Source organism: Eurypyga helias, unplaced genomic scaffold (genome assembly GCF_000690775.1).
Source record: "Eurypyga helias isolate BGI_N326 unplaced genomic scaffold, ASM69077v1 scaffold36422, whole genome shotgun sequence".
Classification (NCBI taxonomy): Eukaryota; Metazoa; Chordata; class Aves; order Eurypygiformes; family Eurypygidae; genus Eurypyga; species Eurypyga helias.
The window spans coordinates 767-19,219 of record NW_010238542.1 but is presented as its reverse complement, the minus strand read 5'-3'; the positions used below and the strand labels follow the sequence as shown (position 1 = coordinate 19,219).

Below are 18,453 nucleotides of genomic sequence, written 5' to 3'. Positions count from 1 at the left end.
GCAGCAGCTTCGAGATGAGGAACTCCGACGGCTGGAGGATGAAGCATGTCGAGCAGCCCAGGAGTTCCTGGAATCTCTGAACTTTGATGAGATTGATGAATGTGTCCGAAACATCGAGATGTCTCTCTCTGTAGGCAATGGGTATCCTGCTGAGCTGACTGAACAAGCTGGAAACGCCTGCAGTGAAAAGCCCAATTTTAACTTCAGCCAGCCATATCCCGAGGAGGAGGTAGATGAGGGCTTTGAAGCTGATGACGATGCATTTAAGGATTCGCCCAACCCAAGTGAGCATGGCCACTCTGATCAAAGGACCAGTGGCATCAGAACAAGTGATGATTCCTCAGAAGAGGATCCCTACATGAATGATACTGTGTGCTAGCAACACCATGCTCATACCTCCTACCCACGAGACAGTCAGTCTGCACAACTCTTCAGGTGGCGAATCCACATACTGCATGCCAGAAAACGTGTCTTGTAGACCCCCAGACTCTGTGGAACTTATTTCTCCCGATGGAGACTACGATTACGACCAAGACGATTATGAAGATGGTGCTATCACTTCTGGTAGCAGTGTGACCTTCTCTAATTCGCACAGTAGCCAGTGGTCACCGGACTACCGATACTCAGTGGGGACATACAATAGCTCTGGAGCATACCGCTTCAGCTCTGAAGGAGCTCAGTCTTCTGTAAGTATCGGTGGGTTTATTGTCTAATAATGGATATGTGCTTTCTGATTCTTTATGTTTTTCCACTCTGCAGCCGTAGAGTCATGTAGCCGTTCTTACTGCTGTCTTACAGCACATGTGGGCACAGTTGGCTGTTGCCTTCAAGATGCCACTGGGGTGAGTGTGTTAGGGTTAGAGGCAGCTCGGATGCTGCCTGCAGTCCTGGGCTTATGCAGGGGTATGGTTCTTTCTGCTTTAATGCAGAACTGCACGTTATTTGGTGAGGAGCTCAGTGCGTGGCCTTGCATGCGATTCGTAAGCAAAAATTCTTCTGTGTTGTCTGTGTTTCGAATGGGGAAGGGGGCACCAGGTAGCATGGTGGGGAATTGACTTCAGAAAAAACAGATTCAGTTATGCATGCAAGTTGCAGTAGTATGGAATGAGCTGCTTGCAGAAGTCCCTGAAATGCCAGGTGTCTTTTGAGATGAATTGGAGAGTAAATTTCACAAGATGGCTAAAACTAGATATATACAAAAAAATTATGAGGCCAGATACTCATACTGAGGAGCTCTTTTTCAGTGCTTCCCGAGTGTACTGTGGGCTTTACTCCTACAGATATTTTTGGAAGAATATGATTCCCCCTGCCACTCACAGAATTAGGAAGGAACATGGTAACACTAAAATATCTATTACAGTCGAGGCTATGGAAGCCGGTCAAAGAGCTATGGTGGTCGCTGGGATAAGTTGGCAGTTCTTGCCTAAAAGGAAAACACTGTCTCTATTGAGGACCCCTTCGTGTTGCCCAGCTCTGGGTGTGAGTCCGATACGGAACAGGAGTTCTGGTTATTTGGGCTGAGGGTGGAGGAAAGCCGTTGCCACAGTCTGTGCCATGTTTCTTTTTCAAGGCTTTTCTAAGCTGTTACCCACCACACTTCAGTGACGGAGGGAGGTAGCACAGGGCAGCCTGCCCTGGCCGCGCTCTTGTGAAGGGACAACTTCCCCGGGTGGCTATAAAGCTGTTTCATGGATTTGCTACGTGACATTAGTGTGTCATAGAACAGGACTGGCTGCAGCTTAACTGCAGCGTACTCCTTCCGTTGTGACCTGGGTGAAAACGGATGAGGAATCGTGTCCTTCTAATACAACATAAAATGTTTTAGCTGAAGACTTCTAAACCAATTCCATCTAAACTCTTTCCTGAGAGATGGTTTCACCTTTATTCATTTCTTCTGTAGTTTGAAGACAGTGAAGAAGATTTTGACTCCAGGTTTGATACGGATGATGAACTTTCCTACCGGAGGGATTCGGTCTACAGCTGTGTCAGCCTGCCCTACTTTCACAGCTTTCTGTACATGAAAGGTACGGGGTGAATCAGAATTTGCCAAGTATACGAAATAGCCAGAAACGTTTATTATGCCTTGCATTCCAGTTCCCATAGGGTTAATCTGTTTTCTAATTTTTTAAAGGGTAATAGAAAAGTCTGGAGAGCGCTGCTCTCAAATTAAGTTGCTTTCAGTGGCTTATGTCTGGCAGCACTTTTCCCATCTGCAAAGAAATATCAACGTTTTGGGCTGCCTCTGTTTCATTTTACATCTTTGCTGGCTCGTAAATAATGGAATATCCAGTATAAATATAGCAAAATAACCCACAAAGTCAAATTGTACCAGATTTTGAGGAAAGCTGTTTTCTTCTCCCAAAACCTTATAACATAAACAGCATTCCACATCACAGACCAGTTTTACTGACCTCAGTTGACGTTCATTTGGGATCCAAAAGACCCAGAGAAGGATACGTGTAGCAAAGGGCTGTGAGAGACCCTGAAAGAATATACACAAGAGTGCTCTCTTGGTTCTGTCTGCGGATGATTGGTGGTAAATTATGATCCAGATGAATCTCTGATACTCATGACTGCAGCATAACTTACTTTCCTGGCATAGGAACACTGATGAATGTGCACACAGCAATGTTTGCATGAAAAATAATGCACGCAGTGATCACTGGCATGGCTTTTACCTTCTGGCATCATTAACAGTAAGTTTTTGTGGCATAACAGGACCATATTGGCTAAGGTTTTCGCTACTGTAACTACAGTGCGAGATGTATTGTCCACTCTGACAACACTGACAAGGTCGAGACAGTAGTCAAGGCTCAGTGTACGCAGGCGGTGGTATAACTGAGCTCGCACTGCGGTATTTCCTCCTGTAAGTACAGCTTTTTCGGGCCTTGTGGGTTTGAGTTGAACATTATTACTTTATAAAAACCATAGGTATTTCAGAAAGCTGGAGAGAGGAAAGAGCTTAACACTAAACTTTTCTTAGATTATCTGAAGAGATACACTGAAAATGGTGTTGAAGATCTCATACACAGTACAACTTTTTACTAATTTATTATTGTGTATGTTATGTGTAAGTATATCTAATTATATATCTGTTGCATATATGGTTTTGTACATAGACATTTATTATAATTTGTGGTTTAAGGGCCTTTAGGTTTCCAACATCATCGGTGGCCTTCAGTATACGCAAAAATGGGAACTTTAGTTCTGTGCCTTATAACAGAGACTCAGTTGAAGTACAGCATTGTTGGTCAGCATCTTCCAGCGTTGGTTTGGTCACAGCCTCTTTTTTACAATATAATTGTTTCTCTTAACTACGTATAAACCCACATCTGTCTCTCTTGCCAGGTGGCTTAATAAACACATGGAAGCGACGCTGGTGTGTCCTGAAAGATGAGACCTTCCTGTGGTTTCGTTCCAAGCAGGAAGCACTTAAGCAGGGTTGGCTTCACAAAAAAGGGGGTGGATCATCTACACTTTCCAGAAGGAACTGGAAGAAACGATGGTTTGTTCTCAGACAGTCCAGGTTGATGTACTTTGAAAATGACAGCGAAGAAAAGCTAAAGGGTGCCATTGACGTCCGAACAGCCAAGTAGGTTTATATGTGTTTATATGTTAGCCATAGCTCCTCCTGAATACTTCTTGGGGCCTAATCTGGGAAGACGTTGGGTGGCCTGCCTTCAGATTGTGTGAATGCAAGCGTGAGAGTGGGTGCGATCAAGTTACGGAGAGCAAGTCTTGTAGTTACTTGGCTCTCTCTGAAGTCTACGGAGTGCTCCAGAGCTAAGCCACTGCCAGAAAACTGCTGCCATAATGAACCCATCCAGGCTTTCTCCCAGACGAGAGGCCCTACTTAGTCTGTAATGATTCCCAAGGCGGTTTGGGGCGTGTTGCCAAGTCTGTAGCTGTAGGCAAACCTAGAATGGAGAGGGTGGACTTAATAGGCCCTAAGTGTATTCAAGTTAGCACGGGTCAAAGCTGTATCTTCTGTATGCATTTGCAATTTTTTTCATGTTTGAAATAATTGTGGTAGTGGTAGAAAAGTCTTTAAAATGTGTATATTCATTAAAAAAAAAATAGAATTACTAAACCTAACTTAATAACTTATGTCTTGCTAAGTACAGTTCCTTACATCTTAAAATTCCAGGAGCATGCATCCCAAAAGTATTTTAAAGGATAGTGTTATGCCTTCTAAACCATCACTATACTTGATGAATTTATGGATTATCTAACTAATTTAAAAATTAGAGTGTGTTTATGTTGGTAGTCTAATTTCTGTATGAAAATGTGCCTAAGCTTTCTTGCAAGGTAGAGAAAAATAGAAATGGCTGTCTCTGCTCCTTGTAATTTGCAACTGTCCCTTTTACTTTGTTAATTTAGCAGAGTACTTAAACTAAATTGAAAGCTTAGATTAATCTTTTCTTTGGAAGTCGTGGCTTGAGCCTGATTTCAAGCAGGACAAAGTAAATGGTTTCAGTGAGCATCCTGACTTGCTCTTGTAAAACCTTGACAGGCTGCTGGCTGTCAAGTAAATCTCTGAATAGAGACTGAAGTTCCTACCACAATTTTTTTTTGTTTGTTTTGAAACTGGATTTGACTGTCTCATGTAGCATAGAATTTATTTAGCATATTTTTCTAGTATGTTTAAACCGTCTTTATTTCTTGTTACCACATTGTTTCATTGACTGCATCCTGTAAAAGTAAAATTGTCAGGTAAAGGTTGTTGAATCTAATTTGAACAGTTTGCGTATAAATAGCTAAAAGTGAAAGGCTACTTGTATTCAAAGAGTTGTATGTCATAAGAAAGAAGCAAGAGCTTTTCTAGGCAACTTTAATATCCCAGCAGATCGTGTGACTTACATATTTTCACTACTCCATACTAGGGACCCCGTTCAAATTGAGTAGATCTTGGGCTGAAACACTTAAAGCACAGAGCAGGGAGATATTCTGCCATACACTGCTGTTGGGAGGGAAGGAAACCAAATCAAAGAAAACAGTACAGAATTACAGCTTTTTGTTTTAATAGCAGATAAATTGTCCTCATGAGTCTGATAAGCAGAGGATTGTTTATAGGGTAGAGATTTATGAGAATAGTATAGCTGATAAGGAAGTATAGCTAGTTAAGGAAATAATAAGCTTCCATGAAACACAGTAAAACATCCAAAAGGAAATCAAGTTGATTTCTTAAGCTTCAGGAAAACCTGATGTGAGACTTAAATTACTCCTTAAAAACCTTGTGCTTTGTGGTTCATGATTGTTATACTATGTCGAGACTGAGATGTCCGAACCACAAATTAGGAAGATGTAACTTTTCAGCAGGTATGTTCATCTTTTTCTGGAATTTATGTTTGGAATTGTCTTTATGCTGGTTCACAACCACACAGAATCACTAATCGAGGTTTTCTTTGCTTTTTGTTTTTAATCTTCAAGAGCTTTCTTTTTACCACTCCAAAAATTACTTGGGTATGCAATCAGTTCAGAAATATATCCATTTCTCAGCTCAGTTATCCTCGCCTCTCTCGAGTTTTGATAATGCTTTTTCTATAGTTCTTGTTAAAACAGCAACAGAACAGTCAGCTTGGGGCAGTGGCATTCATGGTGGTTTGAATATTTATTTGTACTGTATGGGCAGAATACACATCGGCTAGAGGTTGATGAATTAATACTGTCTGATAAAGCACACGGTGAGTCTTGCAAATGAACCCTGTGGAGGCTGAATGATGATATTTTAAATATGGGATGTGTGTGAGCCTCTCGGCAGAGCAGAATTTTCAAAATGTTGACCATCTAATGCTTAATCTTGGTGTTTTCTTCTTTTCAGAGAGATTGTTGATAATACAGGAAAAGAAAATGGTATTGATTTAATAATGGGGGATAGGACCTACCACTTAATTGCTGAGTCTCCCGAGGATGCAAGGTAGGTGAAATCATCAGGTCTCTTTCTTTTCTGGTCTCCTCACCCCCCGTTTAACCTCTACACTATTCTGACTTGTGCTTGTCATTAATTAGTTTGCCCACTGTCACAAAATATTCAGGCTGTGTTAAACATGTTTCATTTAACACTTTTCGAAAGGCCTGCTGAGAAGAAAATCTTGTGGCAGCACATGACTGGGAAGAGTCAAACTGCCAATGAAAATTTACCTCAAACTTGGCTGTTGCCCACATACTGCTAGCAACTTTCAGCAACACAGTATGTCTGTAGCGTGGCAGCCACCGATGCTTGTCTCCATCGTTACCCTGCTGTGTTTCGCTGCGTAGATTACATCAGTCTTTATGGATTTCTGACTGAAATACAGTGCTGTTCTTTAGGGTTGGGGGTCTGTTTGCCTAAGCAGAGCCTACTTTTCCCCCCCCCCCCCCCAGCTAAAAGCTGTAATGTGGTCACTGGATTTTAGGGTAAAAGCGTGTTCATGAATAGGAACACGCAACAGAGTATCCCCCTTTCTGCTGATGTAAAAAGGGTCTTGCTTTTGTTGCTGAAGGATCCGTATCAGACTGTCAGGGCAGGCTGGTAGGTGAGAGGAGCAAGCTTGACTTGTCAGATCAGTTGTAGTGCATCATGGGTTTTTTTTTAAAAAAATCCACACATGTAGTTCATGCGTGATCATAATATGCTTGCCCATAAAAATCAAGCATTTAAATAAAGTGAACTTAGTAATCAAAGCTTATTACCTACTGCCTTGCTGCCCCAAGGCCAGAATACAGGAGGCCTATGTCAACATCACTTGAGCTAGTTTTGCTCTGAAGCCTTGAAAGTCGTTTGGTATTCTGTTCTTTTTAAAGGTGTAATTCCTTCCTTGATCACAGGACCCCAGGTATAAATTTAGGAATGTTTACAATGCAGAATCCTACTTCATTTTTCAGACATCTTCAAAATTGCCCTTGAAATAAGCGTGAGCTTTACCATTACTCGTTGTTAAGATTCTTGTGTGATGCAAGTATATTTTATAATGAAGGCTTAGCTGAAGTCTCTTCTGTTAGACTTGTGTGCATGCCCTGGGGACCAATTAGGAGTTATCAGCAGAAAGACTTGTCTGCTGTCACGCATATCTCTCATTTTTTTCTCAAAGGTGGAGGAGGAGACACTGTGCACTGTTGTTGTGTGTAGCACACGTAACGCGCCATCCAGACTAAATTACTTTTTAGCGGTGTATTTCACGTTTCCTTGCTTTCCCAGTCATTCCGTAAAGCTTTAATGAGGGAGATGTGTAAGGATTTGGGGGTGGGCTTGAGCCAAAGCCTCGATAATGTTTGGCACTGTTAAAAGTGAAGTACGTAATTACTGGACTGTGTTGGTTCCGGATCTGCTGTTAAAAAAGATACTCTGTGCGTGGGCTACGTCATGATCGGGGGTTGCTTGGTCTGTTCAAATGACAGGAAAAAGCACCAGAAACCTGACAACCCCACAAAAGAGGAATTACTATTTTGATCATGGAAGTGTGTTTGAGGAAAGAAGTAATGCTTCAGTGGGCAGCCATTGCTGAAGGTTTATTTCTTTCAAACAGCTAGACTGTCTTTTTTCCCCCGATTCCTGGGTTCTAGGACTCAGCTGAAAAACAAAGGGGGGGTCCTGAGAGGGAGGAAAGCAAAAGGAGAGCCAAATCTGCCTTTGTCTTCTGCAAAGTGCCATGCTTAATTCGTTTTTCATTGTTTAGACAAAGAATACATGAAATCCCGAAAGGTGGGGTTTGGTTCTTTAAAATCTAGTCATAAACTATTACCAGCTGTGCATACGGTGTTACGAAGCCTTTGGTTTGCTTTTTTAAATAGAAGATTGACATTTAAATACGTTTGCAATCCTCTGGCCCAAAAAGGCAAGCTGAATGCTAATTTGTGGGAATCTTTTGGTAGATGAGGTTTAGTTTTCTTCAGCTGATGGATCCTTCTCTTCAGATGACCCTTCCCTTTTTTTTTTTTTTTTTTTTTCAGTGACGTTGCCTTGCATCCAGCAAAGTGAGTGTTAAGCGCAACCTCTCTGTGGGCATCTCTGAGTCTGAACGAGAGAATGAGGACTAAATCTGTTCTCTTCTTCATTGTCAGGCACTCTCAGCCTTTGTTTTTCTTCATGCCTTGCATTGTTTCTAACGCAAGCGTGAGCTGTTAGGAAGGATTTATGGCACAGCAGCGCTGGTGCTGTTTGACAGACTGCACGGGTTTTCTCAGGCCGTTTTGGCAGGTCGGTCTCCCGATATCTGCGTTATGGGGAAACGTTGGCTTTGGAATGCTGGAGTTGAGGAGGCAGCGCTTCAGCGTCACTGGCGGGAATTCTGACTATAAGCTATTGCAGGCAAGAGAGCTTTGCACCGAAAGCCGGTGGTTTTGCATTCGTCTCCTCAGTCTGGTGGCGGTGGAGATGCCTCTGCCAAAAAGCGAGGAGTCTGTTTTAAAGGCTGGGCTTTGGAGCCCTTTGAAAACTTGGCCCCGAGTGGTTTTTGTTAGAATGGCAAATTCATATCTCAAAGAATGGCATTCAGGAACCTGCCAAACAGGCCAAGCTCTGCCCTCAGATTTCAGTGGGATTGCTTAGAGCAGTTGAGCTTTATCATACACAAGTGCCAGGAGGGCAGAGGTTTCCCAGAAGCAGGAGTTGTGGTTGGAATTAAATCCTTCTGCAACTGCTGCTCAGCACTGAGGGCCGAAGCGGTGGAAACCTCTCTGCCAGTTTTCCTGTTGTGGGTATAAACAAGGCCACTGGAGTGGCTCTAATTGGCTCTGGTTCAACTTCACTGGTCCTTCCAGCAGCTGGATTTTCCAGTGCTCCATAGGGAACAAAAACCATAGAGGTGTTTGCTAGGGGATTTTATTCTTTCTCCCTTCTCTGTTGTGCTTCTGCAGAGAACTTGATGGACTTGGGTGGTCTCTGCAGAAGTACTGTTGTAAGAAACTAGTACCGGTCACACTGTCGGCACAGCGGAGTTTATAATCTGACGGTTGGGTTTGCCATTAAAGGCTTTGGGTGCAGGTAGAAACGCATGGTTTTTCCAAATGAAACGTGTGGAATGTGTTACAAACACTCTAAGCACTCAGAGGTTTCAGTTTCTCAGAGATGCCACCTTTTGTACAAGGTCTGTGCCTTCAGGAAGAAGGGTGTGAGGTGAGCTTGGACAGGAGCTCTGGAGGGGCTTGCTTGGACCCAGTATGACTTGAAGTGACGTAAAGCCTTGCTGCTTTTATGCAGCAGGTGGACAAAAGGAATCTTAAGCAATTTCACAAAGCTGCGGAACCTGCTAGATCTCTGCAGAACAAAGGTGACAGAAGGCTTGTGCAGAAGCAACTTTTTACTTACACTGCTGTCTTTCTCTCCACAGCCAGTGGTTCAGCGTACTGAGTCAGGTCCACGCGTCCACAGAGCAAGAGATCCGAGAGATGCACGATGAGCAGGCAAATCCACAGAATGCCGTGGTAAGTCTAAACCTGAAGGAGCTTTTCAAAGCCAACGTGTTTAGAAAACAAAGGGCACTGTGGTGGCCACAGCTTCTGAGAGTCACAACCTAGGTTTCCTTAAGTGTGGTGGTAGCAGTGACACTGGCTAGAGGCTCCACGTCCGTGATCCTGTGACTGTACAAGAGGGAGTCTGACTTCGATTCCTCTCCCGTCATTCACCTCGGTGAAATACGAGTGGTGTTTTGAGGGTTCGGGGTTTTTTTTCTGATCCACTTCCCTGTCACATGACAGTGTATGCTTGAGTTTGAAGTTTTGCAAAGGTACAGTTGACGAGTAAATTAAAAACCCAGGAAATGAAAATTTGAGATGTCTCTGGTCCTGCATTTATCATTCTGCACAGCATGCACTGGGAATTAATGGGATAAATGTGGAACCTAGTATCGAGCAAAGGGAAATAAAAACTTCTGCTTCGTGGTTTCAGAAGTTTGTTCTGAGAGGGTGGCATTGATACTGGGATGGGGCTTTTAGGTGAAACATTCAAGGACATTTTGGAAGCATGGAAAAACAAGAGCAGTTTTTGAGCTGCCTCCAGCTTAGCTAGAGATAATCTTCTAATGGATCTGTCTGAGTCTCTTAGTTTTCTCCTCAGCAGTTTTAATGGCTAAGAGAAACTGATGTCCCAATCTGCAGTTCATTTGGCTTGATCAAAGCTGCTAATCCTTTCACCTGTCCCTGAGAAGAGTACTGTGAGTAATGTAATAGTAAATGTCTTCCTCCTTTTCTGCTTGGATATTTGCTTATAGGGTACACTCGATGTAGGACTAATTGATTCTGTCTGTGCTGCTGACAATCCAGACAGGTAAGTCACAACCATGCCTGGTGACTTTTTGCTTTCTCTAGCCAAAGTTGCATGCTTTATACTTCAGTCCTTATGTTCTACTGACCGACCATGCACTGAAATGATTCATTTTGCCTCCCTTTTCATAGTACTAAACACCACATGTTAAAACACGGAATAGGAATGGTGGTGGTTTTGTGGGGGAGGCTTCACTAACTTTCCTGACACTGCTTCATATATGAATTGTTCAGGTACTAAAAGGATCCAAAAGTAGAAGATTAAATATTTCTTTTATTTATACAAGTAATGCTCCTGTAAAAGAGCATCTTATTTTTCAGCCTTCGAGCATTAGAGTAGGCAGAAAAAATTCATTTTAACATTTTTTTGTTCAGCTTCTCGTGTAAGAACATTGTATTCTACAGGGATGAGACTTATTTCCCAGAATAAAAACATCTTGTAATGAAGAAGACAATGCAGCATAAAAAATAACTGTCAGGGTATTCTTAGTTCTTGAACTAATAACAGTGTTTTGGGGGATAAAAAGTAATCTGGGCTTAGGCTGTGATGGATTACTGGCTGTGTGGTGTATTATTTGTACTGTAGGAGTTCACTCCAGTCTCTTCATTGCACGTGTGGGGAACAGATGGGTGACTGGTTTGTCTTTGGCCTGCCAAGACCCCGATACCACAAGTAACTGCGATTGTAAACCCAGGTTTCCTAAACAGTACAACACTGATGCACAGACCTTTCAAGGTTTTTAAGTGAGAAAGGCGTTTCTTCTGTAAGCATTTTTCACACAGCTTTTTTTTTTTTCTTGTACTTTTTCTTTTTAATTCTCTGAGTCTAAATCAGTGATGGCAGGTTTTTCAATTAGGAAACAAATTTGACTACTACAGGCAATAGATTATTTTTACCTTGACACACATGAACATACAATTGCGAGCTCAAAAGAGAGAAGCTGAGCAGAGAGCCCTTTGAACCTCTATTCAGAAAGAATCCCAGGAACGAGGCTTCCATTATTTTCCTGAACCAGGAAGGAGGAGAGGGAAGCCTGGAAGGTTGGCTACTGTTTTTCATAACCCCCTGTTTGATAGCTTGATCTACCGTAGCTTATACCTTAGCGCTCTCCTTTTTCAGTTCTCTTGCTACAGCTCCTCTGTAGCTGCTGTCCCGCGTATCACATTATCCAGCTTTCCAGAGTGTGCTTCACGTAGCTCAGCCTGAAGCCGCCTCCTCTTCACACGTTTTAAAAATGTGGTCAACAAAATTCTTCAGTTCACATGCCCACTTGTTTCCTCATCCACCACCCTTCCTGAACAAGGCAGCGCTTCAGCTCCACGGTGCCTGTGCCGAAGCATTTGGATTCTCATCGCTCCCTTACCCCTTGCTGTGGCACTGGTGAGCACCAGCTGTAGACAAATAACTCTTAGGTAACTTTTAAGGTGACTTAGATGTTTCTCATGTTACCTCATTTACTGTAATCTCCCTTCACACGGTATTCTAATTTTACCTCCTAATCAGTTTATTTCCCTTTTTCTTCATCCTGTCGTCCATCTAGCTTTTACATGTTTTTGGAGAATGGTATCATATTTGGGTGGGGCTCTCCATCCCCATGAACAATTTTTTGATTGATTCCGATTTCTACCCAGTTAGTTACCTTCTTGCAAGAAGGGTAAAAAGAAGGCCCCTGACCTACCCGTGCGTGGGGTGGCCCGGACTGTATTGTTCCCATTTTCTACCTGATACAGGTCTTAAAAACTGTGTGTGTTCCAGGATGAAAATATTGATGGTAAAGGGTTAAAGCAAGTGTTTGTAGGCTGAAGAACCTGCCTCTCTCATCCAGAGAGCCATCAGCACAGTTCACTTGGGCTAGTTCTTCACGCTTCAGGGGATCCTGGTGTAGGACTGGGTGAAAGCCAGACCCTCATTAAAAATAGATTGTACCCTCTGCGAATTGGGTTGCACTGCATTAAAAATAAAAGAGTCTGTGTTCACTGCAGGCCTTTGTGAACTGAAGCTGGTGTTAGCTGATGTGACTACTGAAGCACACTCTAAATAGATCTGACCCTGAAACGGAATTCTGATTCACATCCAAAGCTGATTAAGGATCGGAGGTTTTTCTCACTGTAGATTTATTTTGAGACAGGGCAAGTTGCAATTTAAACTTTCCCACCATTTGGAGCCTCAGTATTTTGGTGTGAATTCAACGTAGCTGAGTCCTTTCAAATGCTTAATTTTTTTATAGGTTTGATGGTGTTGAAATAAATACTTTAGGTGGACAGTATTTGTCTGGATAGAAAATGCAGACGATGGATAGTGCTTACGGTGAGTGAAGTGAACAGTACGTATGTTGATTGTAAAGGCTTTTCCGATCTTTGTTTATTTTCGCAGGCCCAACTCGTTTGTGATCATCACCGCTAATCGTGTGCTTCACTGTAACGCTGACACTCCTGAAGAGATGCATCACTGGATAACGCTGCTGCAAAGGTCGAAGGGGGACACGAGAGTGGAGGGACAAGAATTCATTGTGAGGGGTAAGAACTGAGTGGGGCAGCAACAAAGCAGGTAATGTTCATTAAGCTTCGAAGAGATTGTTCCCGCGACACAGCCTGGGTAATGTGCCAGCATTGCACGGCAGTGGTGGAGCCTCATCCTTGTACTGTGGAGTTCACACACAAATTAACACAGCTGGAATTACACTTCTGCTGTGCCATCTAAGAAAACACTGTAATGATGATAAAAGCGTTTCTGTAAGTTGACAGAAGAATTTTTCTCGGTAAACACCAAAGTAGAAAAGTTCTGTATGGATTTTGTACAATACCCTCATCATGTGATTGTTTGAGAATTTTACTCAAAATTCATAGAATCACAGAATGGTTTGTGTTGGAAGGGACCTTAAAGATCATCTAGTTCCAACCCCCCTGCCATGGGCAGGGACACCTTCCACTAGACCAGGTTGCTCAAAGCCTCATCCAGCCTGGCCTTGAACACCTCCAGGGATGGGGCATCCACAGCTTCTCTGGACAACCTGTTCCCGTGCCTCACCACCCTCTCCATGAAGAACTTCTTCCTGATATCTAATCTAACCCTCCCTGTTTTCAATTTGTACCCATTACCCCTTGTCCTGTCATTACAGGATCTTGTAAAAAGTCCCCCCCAAGCTTCCTTGTAGGCCCCTTCAGGTACTGGAAGGCTGCAATAAGGTCTCCCCAGAGCCTTCTCTTCTCCAGGCTGAACAAGCCCAACTCTCTCAGCCTGTCCCCATAGCAGAGGTGCTCCAGCCCTCTGAGCATCTTCGTGGCCTCCTCTGGACTCGCTCCAACCGGTCTATATCCATTCTTTAATGGTAAACTATTCACAGCATGTTTTTGTTGGTGCAAAAGTATACAACTAAATTATAGCAACTTAATTTTGCCCAGCTCTTAAAAAGTGTTCTTCAAATTGTGTCTTTAACAGGATGGCTGCACAAGGAAGTAAAAAACAACCCCAAGATGTCTTCATTAAAACTGAAGAAGCGTTGGTTTGTTTTGACGCACAATTCTCTGGACTACTACAAGAGTTCGGAGAAAAATGCTTTGAAATTGGGTACACTGGTCCTAAACAGCCTCTGCTCAGTGGTCCCACCTGATGAAAAGATCTTCAAAGAGACGGGTAATTGCCCAAATATGTTCTCCATTCCCTTCTGTCCTGCCTACCTAGGAATGCAGCAAACAGTGCATAACAACATTTTTGATGCATTATTACAGTTGTAGTTCGACCAAATCAGGTTTCTAAGTCTCTGAGGCGTTTTACAGGGAAGTACTGGATGAAAAATAGAAATAATGTGTACAGCAGTAAAAGTTGTTCTCACCAACATTCAAGTTATCATTGACTGACACTGCTCCTAACTTAGTGTGAACACTTAACACATCAAAGACCCAGGAAAGACATAGGGGTAGCGCTCTCCTCGTACATTATTTTACCTGTTGAGGAACTGTGAGGACTAATACTGGTGGAGCAAGTATAGGGAGATGTAGAATAATAGTCCAGTTTGTGCTAACCTACATACCACATCTGAGTCAGCTCCCCTGTGCCTTTTCAAAACTGTTTTTTCAACTTGGAAGTGGCTGTTGGCAAATGAGAAGCGACTGTTAACAGTCCTGTATAATCCCATCAGTGTCACTGACACTTCAAAGAGGCCTTTGCTAGCAAACAATGGAATAGAACGTCTTTAATTGAATCTGCTTCATAAAAAGCCTGTACAGCATTGCAGAGAGGATTGGAACTGAGATGCTCTTCCTGTCACGGTTGCCACTTCGTTGGTGTGAAATTAATGACTTTTTCAGCGAAGAGGTAGTCGGTGCTTTATACCTGCTCGCACGCGTGCCGTAGGTGATGAAAGGCTCGCGCGCGCCAAGCAAGGCTGGCTCAGATTTTCCTGTTACCGACGGGACTGGAGAAGTAGGGCCCACAAGTAGCCAGCCAGTGTTCCATAGCATTGTCCTGTGCTCGCTTTTACTAAAATTACTGGATAAAATGGGAAGCTGCGTGACGGTGGGTGTTCCATAGCATTGTCCTGTGCTCACTTTTACTAAAATTACTGCGCTCTGAGATTACTCCCGGGCTGTTCTCAAGGAGAGAGTCTCCTTTAGTAGTGTAGTACCTGTATTACGATACTTAATTGGCCATACAACTACTTAGTTCCTGAACCACTGCCAGCGTGATCCGGAATGCAGCCCTCGCGGTCTGATGGGACGGCAGCTGTTTTCAGATAGAAGTTGGGGTTATTTTTATGGATGCAGCTTCTGTGATTAATAATCTGTACTGCTGTTGTAGGTTATTGGAACGTAACCGTATACGGACGCAAACACTGTTACCGTCTCTATACGAAGCTGCTTAACGAGGCGACCCGCTGGTCAAGCGCCATCCAGAACGTGATTGACACAAAAGCGCCGATCGACACACCGACTCAGCAGCTTATTCAGGATATTAAGGTAGGCACAACCAGGCAGGGCACGGGGTGGGAAAGAACGGTTGCTTACATATTTGAAATCAGTCTCTTTTTTAAGTTGGCTTTGACATGGGGAGTAATAAAGCAGAAAACGTGAGTTTTAATCACACAGTGATATGGGCTGAAATTGTGGAACTTGAATGTAGTCGCTGGCCAGGTAAAGGAATTTCTGTCTCAACACTAAAAGAACAAAGTGCAAAGTGCAGCTTGGAGGGCAAGGAGGTGACTTTTTCCATTAAAACAGTAACAGGTTTTACCAGTTTGTGTAACCTGACAGGCTGTTGCTATACCAGGCGGTGGAGCGCGGTGTGCGGGCTCGTGGGTTGGCAGGCCTGGTTGGTGAGGATTGATAAGAAGACGGTGGTCACAGATCTGTTAAACAGCACCTAAAAACAAACAGTTTTGAAACGCCAGAGTGGGTGCATCAGGTTTACAGCAGCAGTTTTTCCGGACTATTTTGTTTTGGTAACTCCTGCAGATTCTAACTGAAAAGGCCAATGAGTTATGCTGGAGAAATATTTTTAAATGAAAGATGTCTTAATTCCCATTACAAAATACTGGAGCAAAAAGGTTGTAAAACGGCTTTTTACACGCTTCAAAAACATTTTATGAAACTGTATTTTGGTATCCCGCAGCTCTGCTGTGGTTTGGTTTTTACTGCAGAGATAAAGTGAGCTTATGAAAGGCCTGAGGTTGGCAGACGCTGAGCATTCCTAGCCCGTGGAGCGCTGTGGGAGCCTCAGTACCCACAACTGGATTTAGCACCAAACAGTGTCGGTAACACTGATGGCTAATATTTTCACGGCCAACCGAATCATGCTTTTCTTTTTCTTACCCCACCAGGAAAACTGCCTGAATGCTGATGTGGTTGAACAGATTTATAAAAGGAACCCTATTCTTCGTTACACTCATCATCCATTGCACTCGCCACTGCTGCCACTGCCGTATGGGGACATCAATCTGAACTGTAAGTTTTTCAGGCATACAAACACTTTTCCATATGAAAGACTAAACCAGGGGACACGAGTTTCTAGTCAGTGGGCTACAGTGAAGTAATACTGGGCAAAATACATGTGTATAACACAGACAGACACATTTCCCTGTTCTCTTATGGGAGGTAGAGAATTGCAGTTTGTGTAGAACGGAGCCATGGGCTTGTGGTTCTCCTGCTCGGGCTTTACAGATGGAAGATTGGTGCCGCTGCTGTGATACAAGTTTGTTACCCTCAGCAACACTGCTAAGGCCACTGAGTTTGAAAATCCTTGCTCTGGAATATATATGACTAAGCCCAGTTCATTCAGCTTCTTGAATTGTATTCCCAAGTCCTTGTTGCTTCCTACCCCATGCGGGGAGCTGCAGCAGCCACAGCTTCCAATTATCAAGTGTAAGTTTCATCCATTGTGTTGGGAAGCATTATTTATGGGAAAAAACATTTGAGTGGATGTGATTTGAAAAAGTAATGGTTTATTTACTCCTGAAACAGGTGTCATCATGTCTTTTAATACCCTTGGCTCAGTCACTGACTTAGAAGTCTGTTTTGAATTAATGGTTCAGAGCTGCTGATGGTTGTGAATTTGTTGTCCTTAAGCGGATTTGCCTATTTTATCATTAAACAAGATATGACTCAGATCAGGAGTTTGATCCTTGGGAGGAGGGTGGGAGGTCACAGTAGATTAAAAGCTAAGGTATTTCAGGTAAGACTTCCTGATAACTCAAGCGATAGCCTCCTGCTCTAATGACAAGGAAAAGGAAAATCCTAGGAGAAACCTTTCTCTTCTCTTCCCCTTCCTCCTGTGCAGTGGCAAGGCATAGTTCTGGTCTTCTCGGCACTTGAGCTGGTTGTGTTTTTTTCTCCTCAGACATGAATGGCTCGCTTCCTCTGCCGTGGAAGTCTTGCCGAAGTCCTTCTGTCCCAAATACGGCTGCACAGATGAACTGATGCTCAGTTACTGCCTTGACTTGCAGTTGAGGTCTAGTAATTTTCTGTATTAATGTAATGACAGGTTGGAAACTTTGTAAGATACGTTTGTACTGTTCTGTGCTTTGATGGTGCGTAGGCCTAACTGATTCCGACGTCGGAGCAATCTCTTCCGTTTCTTGAACCCGAGAACTGCACGGTGCTCTTAACTGGACTGTGAATGTTGTTAGCCCACGCTGAACAACCTGTATTACACAAACCAATCACCTTCTTTTCCATCACTCAAAAAGGAAGTTGCAGTTTCACAGCAATGATTTTGTTTAGTAGCATTGTTTGGGTTTAGTTGAGATGCTGCTGCTGTAGACAAAAGTGGTGCTGCGTACCGTTGCCACTTTCTGTAGCACAGTCATGCTGTACCTCACTTATCATCTGACGAGACTTTCACTGTCTTGTGACAGCGAAAAAGTGACAGACACTTCAGCAGTGTGCCTTGCTCTGGAAGGAAGATGCTCCATCACACACCCTCTGATCAAGCAAGATACACGCGTTAAGTTGTGCCGTCAGAAAATGTCAGAACGGGATTTTGTGACATTCGGATCAAATCTCAATAGAAAAATAGCTCATAAAATGAGTGTGCATCATACATTTGAAATGGAAAAGATCCATTCTAATATCCTGCGTAATAACAGCCAAATAGCTCCAAGCAATTCCTATGTTAAGCCTGAGTGATTCTCTTCCATATCTCAGTCTAAGCACCTTTCTCCCTATTTTCCTTTTGTAGTGCTGAAAGACAAAGGCTACACAACTCTGCAGGACGAAGCCATCAAGATATTTAATTCTTTACAGCAGCTGGAGTCTATGTCTGATCCCATCCCTATAATCCAAGGTATCCTCCAAACGGGGCACGATTTACGCCCTCTTCGAGACGAGCTCTACTGTCAGCTCATCAAGCAGACCAACAAGGTGCCGAACCCCGGCAGCGTGGGCAACCTGTACAGTTGGCAAATACTCACCTGCATGAGTTGCACGTTCCTGCCAAGTCGCAGCATCCTCAAGTATCTGAAGTTCCACCTCAAAAGGTGAGAAGCTTTCAACTCCTAGAGCGAGAAAAGCAGCTCCTTCACGCACTGTTTTCTTCCCCACAGCTTGTAACAGTGTTTAAACATCTCGAAGTGAGACAAGATGCGTTCATTTAGTGAACTGGCTATGGCAAACAGTGAATCTAAGAAAAATGCTGTCAGAGAGTTGTTTGATCTAGGTAGAATTCTTCTCATTGGAAGAGCCAAGCAAAATCCTACTAAACCACACGCGTAATTTGTTAAC

At 43.2% G+C, this 18,453-nt stretch overlaps 1 protein-coding gene across 1 annotated transcript in view; it reads left to right on the top strand.

The window, feature by feature from the left end:
* The window catches only part of LOC104506800 (unconventional myosin-X-like), a 23,319-nt gene extending 5,088 nt beyond the window's left edge, over positions 1 to 18,231 (top strand). The window contains 12 exon segments of the mRNA XM_010147876.1: positions 5 to 372; positions 374 to 686; positions 1,901 to 2,024; positions 3,349 to 3,592; positions 5,822 to 5,917; positions 9,309 to 9,402; positions 10,188 to 10,243; positions 12,614 to 12,756; positions 13,679 to 13,873; positions 15,038 to 15,195; positions 16,056 to 16,179; positions 17,912 to 18,231. Coding sequence (XP_010146178.1) covers positions 5 to 372; positions 374 to 686; positions 1,901 to 2,024; positions 3,349 to 3,592; positions 5,822 to 5,917; positions 9,309 to 9,402; positions 10,188 to 10,243; positions 12,614 to 12,756; positions 13,679 to 13,873; positions 15,038 to 15,195; positions 16,056 to 16,179; positions 17,912 to 18,231 — 2,235 coding nt within the window.
* Positions 18,232 to 18,453: the final 222 nt, after the last annotated feature.